The 13,361-nt window shown below is 38.6% G+C and overlaps 1 protein-coding gene across 3 annotated transcripts in view; it reads right to left on the minus strand.

Moving 5' to 3' along the window:
• OMA1 (OMA1 zinc metallopeptidase) overlaps nucleotides 1-13,361 on the minus strand; it is a 66,075-nt gene that overhangs the window by 51,934 nt on the left and 780 nt on the right. For all 3 annotated transcript variants that reach the window (XM_010855871.1, XM_010855873.1, XM_010855872.1), the window contains exon 2: nucleotides 2,847-3,365. In XM_010855871.1, coding sequence (XP_010854173.1) covers nucleotides 2,847-3,346 — 500 coding nt within the window. In that variant the 5' untranslated portion in view covers nucleotides 3,347-3,365. The remainder of the gene's footprint in view (nucleotides 1-2,846; nucleotides 3,366-13,361) is intronic.

The raw sequence follows: 13,361 nt of genomic DNA on the forward strand, positions 1-13,361 counted from the left end.
AGAGAAACGTAAGGCATAGAGAAGTTAAACAACTTATCCAAGGTCACAGAGTTAATAAGAGGAAAATCAGGAAGGCAATGTGATAATAGGGATGAACTGCGCAAATAAACAACTGAAGGCTTATGGTACAATGAATCTTCACCTTTAACCACCAGTCCCCCCACTGCTCATCAGACATCAGACATCTGGCACAATCTGCCAGTACTTCAGTCAGATGCAAGGGAAACTATCTCAGCACTGATTTTAGAAACAAATATTGCACAGTAGCAGAAACTCCATTAAGCTACAGAGAACACGACAAAGGAGAGGTAATAAGAGCACAGGCACTGTAAACACAGAAATCAGAGATTTTATGATAACATCTGAGGAGGTCCAACTCTACCAGGCAACAACGTTCTCTGCTGCTTCCTAGGATTCACAGACATTGTGACAACCAGTAATGTTTTCAGTAGCTTCCTGGGTGGCCCAGTGGTACAGAACCTGCCTGCCAAAGTAGGAGACCCAGATTCAATCCCTGGGTTTGGAAGATCTCCTGGAGAAGGAAATGGCAATCCACTCCAATACTCTTGCCTGGGAAAACCCATGGACATAGGGGCCCGGCGGGCTACAATCAACAGGGTCGCAGAGTTGGACACGACTTAGCAACTAAAATAATAATGCTGTTTTCAGTACCTGAACAAAAAATTTCCCCCATGAGTTCATCTGTGAAATTACAACAAATATTTAAAATATATACATCATTCTCTAGACAAAATTTATTCTATAAAACAATTTCTTTAAGTTATTTTAGTCCTGCTAAGTGATATACCTAAAAGGCCCTTAAAGTGTTTCAACCTAAAAAGACTTAGATCAAGCTATGAAGTATACTTATTTCCAATTTAAAAATTTATGACACCATTATTTAAAATGTATGAAAACATAACCTAAAACAAAATGTCAGGTGATTTATAATGGTAATAACAAAAAGTTAAATAATTTAAAAGGAGGAAAAAGATCTATCAGCCCAAGAGCCTGGGCTGAGTTGTGACAAAGATTCTCTCCTGGACCAAACTCTACTTAGACGCCCATGAATGTTTTGACTTCGAGACTCCTGTGTTCATCTCTGCACAGGTCAGTTAAGTCAGAATCCCTCATCCTCCATATCTGATTACTCGTGATATCTAACCTGTTACTTATCATTCATCATCTCCAAGGTCTGCTGCTGCTGCTGTTGCTAAGTTGCTTTAGTCGTGTCCGACTCTGTGCAACCCCATACACAGGCAGCCTACCAGGCTCCCCAGTCCCTGGGATTCTCCAGGCAAGAACACTGGAGTGGGTTGCCATTTCCTTCTCCAATGCATGAAAGCGAAAAGTGAAAGTGAAGTCGTTCAGTCGTGTCCGACTCTTAGCGACCCCATGGACTGCAGCCTATCAGGCTCCTCCGTCCATGGATTTTCCAGGTAAGAGTACTGGAGTGGGGTGCCATTGCCTTCTCCAGTATCCCCCAGGTCAGTGGTCCCCAACCCTTCTGGCACCAGGGACTGGTGTTGTGGAAGACAATTTTTCCATGGACCTGGGGTGGTGGTGAGGGAATGGTTTCGGGATGATTCTTATAAGGAACACGCAACCTAGATCCCTCACATGCCCAGTTCACAGTAGGGCTCATGCTCCTATGAGAATCTAATCCTGCTGCTGATCCAATAAGAGGCAAAGCTCAAGCAGTAATGCACATGATGGGGAGCAGCTGTTAAACACAGATGAAGCTTTGCTTATTCACCCACTGCTCACCTCTTGCTGTGAAGTTGTGTTTCTGAACAGCCCATGGATAGGCACCATGGTTGGGTGGTATCTGATCACTCTCACCTGTTTCGGCAGTAACTCTGGTAGACCAGATTGAGTAGAATCCCTCCTGGCTCCTGATGTTTCCTCTGTAGTTTTCCATCTACCAACCACCACACTACCTGCACAGCCCATGGTGTATTCAAAACTGACTCTGGTTCTATACTGAGGTCTCTTTTCTCCTACCACAAAAGTTCTGAATAAAAGCTGGTTTTACTTCTTTGACTACTGCCTAACCCTAGCTTTCTTCGAAGTCATACTTAAATTGAGAGCTAAATTAACTGTGTATTTTCTGAGTGCCAAAGCTTAGTCATAAAGAACACAATAAATTAGAGTACAAGTTCTCGATTTTGGATAAAAAGAAAATTGGGTGGATAATTATGGAAGTAAAAAAGCTAGAAGGCACTTCATAGCTATCAAATATGAAATAAGTTTATAGGGAGACAATGCTTAACTTTACCTTTCTTCAATCTTCATGGAGCAAATAAGAGAAAACAAGATTAATTATGAGGGAGGAGTTTTAAGTTAAATACGAAGCATTATTTAGCTTTAAAAACATTAAATGCTATAAAGGATCACCAAGAGAAAATAAAGATTTGTTGGAAACAGAATAGAAAAATAAACAAATACTAATTAAGAGTTAACTTGGCTAGGAGTTCTTTCTTAAATGAGCAAAGTTCTTCAGTTTCATGATTCATTGCCTCAAATTTCATGAATTAAAAAGGAATGTTTTAAGTACGGTTCTTACACATGAACTGTAATAAACATTTTTGATTTTTGTAATTATCTTTAAAATAGTGTCTAGATAATATATATAAGAATAATTCTTACAGATCACATTTCTGTATTATATATGCAGCAAATGATTTCAAGATTATTAAGGCATATATATATATATATACACACACCAACTATTTAGAAACTGAACTTCTGAGCTAATCATGGGAGGGAAATCTACCAATTTTTCTTTAAAAGTACAGTTTTACAAACTTTTAATATAAAAGCTTATATTTTGAAAAGCATTTTACCTGCCCACAATGATTGCAAGCAGTTTCTGCACTGGCTTAAGAATCATCAACAACAGAGGAGCAGGAGCAGCTTGGCACCGTGGAGAAGTGTGGAAACTCCTGATGTCTTTTGTGGGTAAACAGTTCAAGGGATGCAACATTGAATGAGCAGGAACTACAGGAACATTCTTCATCGGTAGCTGTCTTGAAAAAGAGTCAGTCCATGCAGTACATTTTCGGCTAATCATCCAAATTTCCTTACTTCTGGAGCTCAAAAGGCAGCCTTTTCTTTTGGTATTAAAAGTCCTATAGAAGAGAAAGTTTTCAGGCAAAGGAGTCCATCTATCACCGTGATTTACTCCCAGGCCCAGAGATTTATTTACTATATGGTTAATTTTCACTTGATGAAAGTCTCGTGAGGTTACAGCTTGTGTGTTACATTTTCTCCAGTTGGTCAGTAAATTAAATCGGAAGAAAAAACAGTTTCTAGCAGCAGACTGCAGTCCATAGATGAAGCTCATTTTTGTTTTACTTGATTATCTGGAACACAAAATATAAACTATAAATAATCCCAGCAAAATATTTATTACCAAACTGGAAATATAACACATTGAAAAGTTCTTCCTTCAACACGTCTCCAACCAAATTACCTTGGGTTTCTACTCACCACTCACGCAGCAATTCCTCTTAACAACAAAAACCAAAGAGGTTTTACTAACTTTTTTAAACTCAGCAACATGTACCTCCAATGTCCAACAAATCTGACCTTTTTGCTTCTTTTCATTTTTTTAATTTTAGTTGAAAGAAGTCTATTTTTATTTTAACAGCTAAATTATTTGGGGAACAAGAAATAGATTAAACAAAAACAAGACTGAAAGTAAGAAAGTGAAAGTCGCTCAGTCCTGTCCAGCTATTTGCGAATCCATGGACTGTACACGGTCCATGGAATTCTTCAGACCAGAAAACTGGAATGGGTAGCCTTTCCTTTCTTCATGGGATCTTTCCAACCCAGGGATTGAACCTAGGTCTCCCACATTGCAGGGGGATTCTTTACCAGCTGAGCCACCAGGGAAAGTTTCAGTAATTGGTAGTAACCAGGTCAAAGAGCATTTAATGGAATGCTAAAGTCTAACACAAAATGTATTTTTTAAAATACCAATTTGTTCTTTCAAATATTATGCTGACACTTCTGATTCAGGTCAAGACAGAGGGAAAGGGACTTATCTTCTCACTGAAAACAACTGAAAGAACAGAATATGAAGACCTAAATAGACATTTTTCCAAAGAAGACATACAGATGGCCAACAAGCACATGAAAAGGTACTCAACACTGATAATTATTATTGTTGTTGTTCACTCAGTCACGTCCAACTCTTTGTGACCTCACGGACTGCAGCATGCCAGGCCTCCCTGCCCGTCATCATCTCCCAAAGTTTGCCCAAGTTCAAGTCCATTGTATTGGTGCTGCCATCCAGCCATCTCACCCTCTGACACCCTCTTTCCCTTCTACCCTCAATCTTTCCCGGCATCAGGGACTTTCCAATGAGTCAGCTGTTCACATCAGATGACCAAAATACTGCAGCTTTAGTATCAGTCCTTTCAACAAGGACCAATTATTATAGAAATGCAAATCAAAACTTCAATGAAGTATCACCATTCACTGCTCAGAATGACTATAATTAAGAAGTTCACAAACAATAAATGCTGGAGACAGTGTGGAGAAAAGGGAACCCTCCTACACTGTTGGTGGGAATATAAATGTTACAGTCACTATGGGAAAGAGTATGGAGCTTCCTTAAACTAAAAATAGAGCTACCATATGATCCAGCAATTCCACTCCTGGCTATTTATCCAGAAAAGAAAAAACTCTAATTGAAAAAAGATACATGCACCCCAGTGCCCACAGCAGCACTATTTACAACAGCCAAGTCATGGAAACAACCCAAGTGCCCATCAACAGATAACTGGCTTAAGAAGATGTGGTATATATATGTATACACAATGAAATACTACTCAGCCATAAAACAGAATGAAATACTGCCATTTGCAGCAACATGGATGAACCTAGAGAATATTAGTGAAATAAGTCACACAGAGAAAGATAAATATTACATAACATCACGTATATTCAGAATCTTAAAAAAACAATACAGATGAGTCTATATACAAAACAAAAACATATTCACAGACACAGGAAACAAACTGAAGATTATTGGGGAGAGGAAAGGGGAGGAATAAATTATCAGTATGGGATTAACAGTTATAAACTGCCATACATAAAACAGATAATCAACAAAGACTTGCTATATAGTGCAAGAAATTACATTCAATATCTTGTAATAAACTACAATGGAAGGTAATCTGAAAAAAAAAATATATATATATAACTGAACCACTTTGCTGTATACCTGAAACTGACACAATATTGTAAATCAACTATACCTCAATAATTTTTAAAAAGAGTAAATAAAACAAAGGTTTCATGATAAATGCTGGGCTGGATGAAGCACAAGCTGGAATCAAGATTGCCAGGAGAAATATCAATAACCTCAGATATGCAGATGACACCACCCTTATGGCAGAAAGTGAAGAGGAACTAAAAAGCCTCTTGATGAAAGTGAAAAAGGAGAGTGAATAAGTTGGCTTAAACTCAACATTCAGAAAACTAAGATCATGGCATCCGGTCCCATCACTTCATGGGAAATAGATGGGGAAACAGTGGAACACTTTATTTTTCTGGGCTCCAAAATCACCGCAGATGGTGACTGCAGCCATGAAATTAAAAGACGCTTACTCTTTGGAAGGAAAGTTATGACACCTAGACAGCATATTAAAAAGCAGAGACATTACTTTGTCAACAAAGTTCTGTCTAGTCAAGGCTATCTTTCCAGTGGTCATGTATGTGAGAGTTGGACTGTGAAGAAAGCTGAGTGCCGAAGAACTGATGCTTTTGAACTGTGGTGTTGGAGAAGACTCTTGAGAGTCCCTTGGACTGCAAGGAGATCCAACCAGTCTATCCTAAACCAGATCAGTCCTGGGTGTTCATCGGAAGGACTGATGTTGAAGCTGAAATTTCAATACTTTAGCCACCTGATGCGAAGAACTGACTCATTTGAAAAGACCCTGATGCTGGGAAAAGATTGAGGGCGGGAGGAGAAAGGGACGACAGAGGATGAGATGGCTGGATGGTATCACTGACTCAATGGACATGGGTGTGGGTGGACTCTGGGAGTTGGTGATGGACAGGGAGGCCTGGTGTGCTGCCGTTCATGGGGTAGCAAAGAGTCGGACACGACTGAGCAACCGAACTGAAAACAAAGGTTGCACCATATGGACATTAGGCAATGAAGACCAGTCATCCCTGAGAGACGGGAGAAAACAGACAAAGGAACCTCATGGCCACCCCAATCTCCTGCCTGGAGAGTTTTCAGGCCACTACGCAAAAAGGTAAAACCTAACGCAGCCCAATGGTCCTCCAAAATCAAAGAGATGAAGATGGGAATTCAAGGATATTAAAGTAGTTATATACACTGCACATGTGTTAAATCTTAAAGGAAAGTTTGAGCATGTTATATAGAGACAAAGAATATAATTTTTCAAAAGACTGATATTGAATTTCCAGATAGGAAAACTATTAATACAATGTCTTAAATAAAAATTACCCTGGATGAGACTAACAGCAAATTAGACACTGTAGAAATAAAGACTTATGAACCTGAAATAACAATAAAACCCATCGAAAATCAAATGCAGAGAAAAAATAAACTGTAAGAAATGCATAAAGCATCAATGAGGTGTGGGATAACTCAAAAGGAGTAAATGGACTCCAAGAAAAGTGGGAAGGGATAGCACATAGGGAAAAACACTTGAAAAATAATGGCCAGAATTTTCTAGAGAATAGCAAGGAGAGATAAGAAAGCCTTCCTCAGTGATCAATGCAAAGAAATAGAGGAAAGCAATAGAATGGGAAAGACTAGAGATCTCTTCAAGAAATTCTAAGAGATACCAAGGGAACATTTCATGCAAAGATGAGCTCAATAAAGGACAGAAATGGTATGGACCTAACAGAAATAGAAGATATTAAGAAGAGGTGGCAAGAATATAAAGAAGAACTATACAAAAAAGATCTTCACAACCCAGATAATCACGATGGTATGATCACTCACCTAGCCAGACATCCTAGAATGTGAAGTCAAGTGGGCTTTAGGAAGCATCAGTATGAAAAAAGCTAGTGGAGGTGATGGAATTCCAGTTGAGCTATTTCAAACCCTAAAAGATGATGCTGTGAAAGTGCTGCACTCAATATGCCAGCACATTTGGAAAACTCAGCAGTGGCCACAGGACTGGAAAAGGTCAGCTTTCATTCCAATCCCAAAGAAAGGCAATGCCAAAGAATGCTCTAACTACGGCACAATTGCACTCATCTCACACGCTAGTAAAGTAATGCTCAAAATTCTCCAAGCCAGGCTTCAGCAGTACGTGAACCGTGAACTTTCAGATGTTCAAGCTGGTTTTAGAAAAGGCAGAGGAACCAGAGATCAAATTGCCAACATCTGTGGCATCATCGAAAAAGCAAGAGAATTCCAGAAAAACATCCCTTTCTGCTTTATTGACTATGCCAAAGCCTTTGACTGTGTGGATCACAACAAACTGTGGAAAATTCTGAAAGAGATGGTAATACCAGACCACCTGACCTGCCTCTTGAGAAATCTGTATGCGGGTCAGGAAGCAACAGTTAGAACCAGACATGGAACAACAGACTGGTTCCAAACAGGGAAAGGAGTACATCAAGGCTGTATATTGTCACCCTGCTTATTTAACTTATATGCAGAGTACATCATGAGAAATGTCTTGCTGGATGAAGCACAAGCTGGAATCAAGACTGCCAGGAAAAATATCAATAACCTCATATATGAAGATGACACCACACTTATGGCAGAAAGCAAAGAAGAACCAAAGAGCCTCTTGACGAAACTGAAAGAGGAGAGTGAAAAAGTTGGCTTAAAACTCAACATTCAGAAATCTAAGATCATGGCATCTGGCCCCATCACTTCATGGCAAACAGATGGGGAAACAATGGAAACAGTGACTGACTTTATTTTGGGGGGCTCCAAAATCACTGCATGTGATGACTGCAGCCATGAAATTAAAAGACACTTGCTCCTTGGAAGAAAAGTTATGACCAACCTAGACAGCATATTTAAAAGCAGACACATTACTTTGCCAACAAAGGTCTGTCTAGTCAAGGCTATGGTTTTTCCAGTAGTCACGTCTGGGTGTGAGAGTTGGGACTATAAAGAAAGCTGAGTGCTGAAGAATTGGTGCTTTTGAACTGTGGTGTTGGAGAAGACCTTTGAGAGTACCTTGGATTGCAAGGAGATCCAACCAGTCCATCCTAAAGGAAATCAGTCCTGAATATTCACTGGAAGGACTGATGCTGAAGCTGAAACTCCAATACTTTGGCTACCTGATGCGAAGAAGTGACTCATTTGAAAAGACCCTGATGCTGGGAAAGGCTGAAGGTGGGAGGAGAAGGGGACAACAGAGGATGAGATGGTTGGATGGTATCACTGACTCAATGGACATGAGTTTGAGTAAACTCCAGGAGTTGTTGATGGACAGGGAGGCCTGGTGTGCTGCAGTCCATGGGGTCTCAAAGTCAGACACGACTGAGCGACTAAAGTGACTGACTGACTGAAAATTTTCCAAATTTGATGAAAATTGTAAACCTGCAAATCAAGAAGTTTAACAAATCACACACACTGGAAACACAAAGAAAATTACTCCAAGGTATATAAAATTTCTTAAAACCAATGAAAGAGAAAATCTTAAATTTGACACCTTAGATTAAATGGACACATTCCCTGAAAAACACAAATTACCAGAGCTCACTCAAGAAGAAATAAATAACCTAAAGAACCTTATACACGATCTTTAAATTGAGTTTGTAGTTGAAAACCTTCCCACAATGAAAGTTTCAGAACGAAAAGGCTTCACTGGGGAATTCTACTAAATATTTAAAGAAGAAATAACAATTCTATATAAACTCTTTCAGGAAATTAAAAAGGAATACTTTGCAACCCATTCCTTAAGACCAGCATCACCTGATAACAAAGACAGGAAAAAAAAAGGATAATTACAAAAAGACCACAAAATAATAACCCTCATGAGTATAGATACAAAAATTCTTAATATTTTAGGAATTCTAACTCAACAATATATTAAAAAGACAATACATCATGACCAAGCAACATCTGTCCCAGGAATGTAAGGCTGAATAAAAATGCATACATCAAAGTAATTCACCCTAACTGAAAAAACACCACGTGATCATCTCAGAAGACACAGAAAAAGCATTTGATAAAACCCAACAACCAGGAGCTTCCCTGGTGGCTCAGTGATAAGGAATTCATCTGCCAACACAGGAGACATGGGTTCAATACCTTACCCAGAAGGATCCCACATGCCAAGGGGCAACAGAGGCTGCGTGCCGCAACTTCTGAGCCTGTGCTCCAGAGCCTGGGAGCCGCAATTTCTGAGCCTGTGCTCCAGAGCCTGGGAGCCGCAACACTGAGCCTGCAGGCCCTAGAGCCCGTGCTCTGCAACAGAAGAAGCCACCGCAATGAGAAGCCCACACACTGCAACAAGAGAAGAGCCAGCCCTTGTTCACTGCAACTAGAATAAAACAACGAAGATCCAACACAGCCCCCAAAAAGGTCAACAACCAATCTTTTAAAAACACTCAGTAAACCAAGATATTTACAGGTATCTATATCCAACAGTGGAGAAGGCAATGGCACCCCACTCCAGTACTCTTGCCTGGAGAATCCCAGGGACGGGGGAGCCCGGTGGGCTGCCGTCTCCGGGGTCTCAAGAGTCGGACACGACTGAAGTGACAGCAGCAGCAGCAGCATATCCAACAGAATGTTTGCTGGTAAAGGATATACTTTCCTCCTAAGATCACAAGCAAGGAAAAGATGCCCACTCCCACCACTTCTATTCATTTTACTGGAGATGTTGGTGAGTGTGATTGAATTGAGTAAATATGTACATAAATGGCATCCAGATAAGAAATATATATCATCTTTATTCCTAGATAACATGACTGTCTATCCAAAATATCCAAAGAAATCTAGAAACCAAACCAAAAAAATAAATAAATAAAATAACTATTAGAATGAGCTTAAGGTGGCAGAATACAAGAGCAGTACACAAAAACAATTTTATTTCTCCATACTAGCAAGTGAGAGAAGCCAGACCCATACACAGGAAAAAACACTACTCTCCCTCCAAAAAACATACTCTATGATTCCAGCTTTATAATATTAACTGTAGAAAATGCAGACTAATTTATAGTTACAGAGAAATCAGAGGTTGGAGAGGTAAAGAGGGGCAAGAGGAGGAATTACAAAGTTTGGGGGACAATTAAAATGCTCACTATTGTGATTGTGTTGCTGATTTCATAAATATACACTAAGTCCAAACATATGCAGTTTAAATATGTCCAATTTACTGTGTATAAACTATACATTTAAGATATTTTTTAAAAGATACTAAAAAGAGGCAACCAAACACAATGTGTAAACTCTGATTAGATCCTACTTTGAAAGAAAAAAATTAGCCTTAGAAGACAATTGGAACTACTGGAATAATCTGAATATGAATTTGCTTTTAGATTCTTTTAGGTAAGTACTGCTTATTTTCTTAGTTGACAAAAGATGTGGTTATGGAGGTGAGTATCTTATACCTGAAATACTTGCTGAACACTCTCTTCATCATGAATGAAACTTCCAAATTTTATAATAAAATTACCTACATACATACACACAGGACACAAAGCTGATATACTAAAAATGGTAGCAATCTTTGTGTAAAGTGGTGGTTATATACGTGCCATTAAATTTGTTTTTCAGTTTTCTTTAGTGTTTCAAAATCTTCATAATAAAAATTGCATCTTCTGCATTGGCAGGCAGGTTCTTTACCAGCTGAGCCACTGGGGAAGCCCAATAAAACTTGAAGGTAAAAATACATAAATCTAATTCATCTAGGTTAATATACTATTATCTGGAAAGATGCCTCAGAACATCAATTTTCATAAATAGTATTATCTATATATCAAACTATTTGAATACTGTTCAACATTTTTACATACTTTATACATTCTGCCCTTGCATTAATGTATAATCTGAATAAAGAGCATGCTAAGCAAGTGTTAACTTCTAGTTAACCCTTTTTGAATTCCTACCAATTCTAAATCAGTAGAGTTGAAGCTGATATTGTATATAATAGTTTAACATTAATAACAAGATATTTTCTAGTTTTCTTCTCCTTTGAACCTAACTGAAAAGTGGTAAAATATTTTAGGCCTGGAAATCATTTTAAAATTAGTATTTGGGTAGCTAGGAAGATTCTTCATTGGCTAGGTGGTATGTGAGTTATGGACACAGCATAAAATTCAATCCCTGACCTCACAGAGGTTATAATCTAGTTGGGACTGGGGGGAAAGTACTTTAGTAAGACTATTAAAGGACAGTAAAACATGGCCTTAAGAGCCATACACTGTATGAATTTTAAAAAAGAAAGTATATCTTTGAGTAGCAAAATAGTTCAGGAAGGCAATTATTATGCACACCATTTGGGCAGATGCATAAAAAAAAATTTAAGATTTCAAATATGAAAGTGTACTTAAGGTTTATATATAGAACGTCTTCTACCAAAAGTCCAAACTGCAAAAACAAACATTCTCTTTTCATTACTCTGGGGGACCAGTTTCAGTCACTTACCAACCACACTCCCTTTTTCTAAGTACACTCTACAGCCTAAATTTGGGGCATAGGCCTAGACTGCCATGTTTGTCCCTTTTGATTCTGACCTCTGAATTATTTATTATTCATTCATACATTAAATATTTAATAAGTGCCTGCTACATGCCATACCACATACCTTTCTGAATGCCAGGGATACCACAGAAAACAAACCAGACAAAAATCACTACCTAATTTGCAAAAATAGTAAAGCTTAAAATATGGCAGTATACACAAATATAAATAAATCTAAAGGAATATACAACCAAAGCATTCACAGTGGTTATCTGGAGTGGCAGGATGATGGTTGTAAGGATTCAGCATTCCCATCTTCTGTATTTCTGTGCTATTTACATTCTTACAGAATGTGTGACTACTGTTGTAAGCCTCAAGCCAATAAAGCCAACTGTATTTGTAATCTTCATTGGTTTCCATGCACTTCAATAAACTCCTACATATTGTAGACCGAACCCTGCAAATTACCACTTCCCACTATTTCTCCAGGCACCTTCCCCACCCTTTCTTCACCAACTCCTAAATTCCAGACCCACGGATTTACTTACACCTCTCAGCGGAAAGAAAGAAAAAAACCTCTCATCTCTGTCTGCGCGTATCTATTTACACTGCTTAGCTCTGCTCATATGTCAAGCAAACTCCTGCTCATCACTCTCGACTTCCGTGAAATGTAAAGTGTTCTACTGACACAGAAGGTATAAGCAAAAGCCCAACACCATACCTATTACACATACAAGCAAAAACACTATCATTTATATCACCGACAAGTGTCACTTAGAACAGAAATAGTGCCTGAGAGTTTGTAATCCCTGCTTTATCCTTAAGAAAGGATAGAGAATGGGAGAAGGAGTCTATTTATACATTTTCAAAGAGCCAATGACTAGACTACACAAAGCAGAAGAATCCGGGCTTACATATCCTCTTCAAAGAACAGCAGCAGGTCAACAAACATAGCTGGCAAACTTCTAGGATTATTAAATTAATGATGTGAGGAAATTAAACAATTTGGATTGTTAGCCTCTAAGAACATTTCAGATCCTTAATTCTTTAAGTACCATCTCAGAATGCGCAAGTACAGCCCTCACTGGCACTCACAGCTGAAGCCTAGAAGACAGTTTTAACAACTCTGCTGAAAATGACTATTTCTTCTCTAGTTTCTATGGCAACAGCTGTCGGATCGGCAAAAATAGGACATGTACTTTAAAATAATCATTCAAGCAAAGTACACACATGATGGAAGGCTTAAAAAAATAATAATAAATAGGAAGGCAACAGACTTGGTTCTTAGGCTTCCAAATGTCAGCCTACATCCTTTCACCACAGCTGAGAATGATGGATACGAACCCAAATCCTTTTAGTGAGGATTTGATTGCTTTGGTTGGAGTCACTATAGCTGATCAATCCCTGAATTCTCAATGCAAGTATTTTCATTTCCCTGGACTAAAATTTCTCATGCACATTGTTAACTGTTGTTCCACATTACACAAACAAGAGACATTATTTAAAGAGCACAAAAAGTGATTTTTGTAGACAAGTTCCTGAAGAAATTGTTTCAATACCCTACAGCTGTTCAGACAGGGAATTTCCTATTTTTCACTGGGGTCAAACAATTCAGAAACGTAGAAGGTAGACAAAGACCTCATAGTCTTTCTTTCAGTAAGGCCTACTGCTGATTTTTGGAGATCCTGTATATTCTTCCAGATTTTTCTACTTATGC

This window comes from Bison bison, unplaced genomic scaffold (genome assembly GCF_000754665.1).
Source record: "Bison bison bison isolate TAMUID 2011002044 unplaced genomic scaffold, Bison_UMD1.0 scf7180017864369, whole genome shotgun sequence".
NCBI lineage: Eukaryota > Metazoa > Chordata > Mammalia > Artiodactyla > Bovidae > Bison > Bison bison.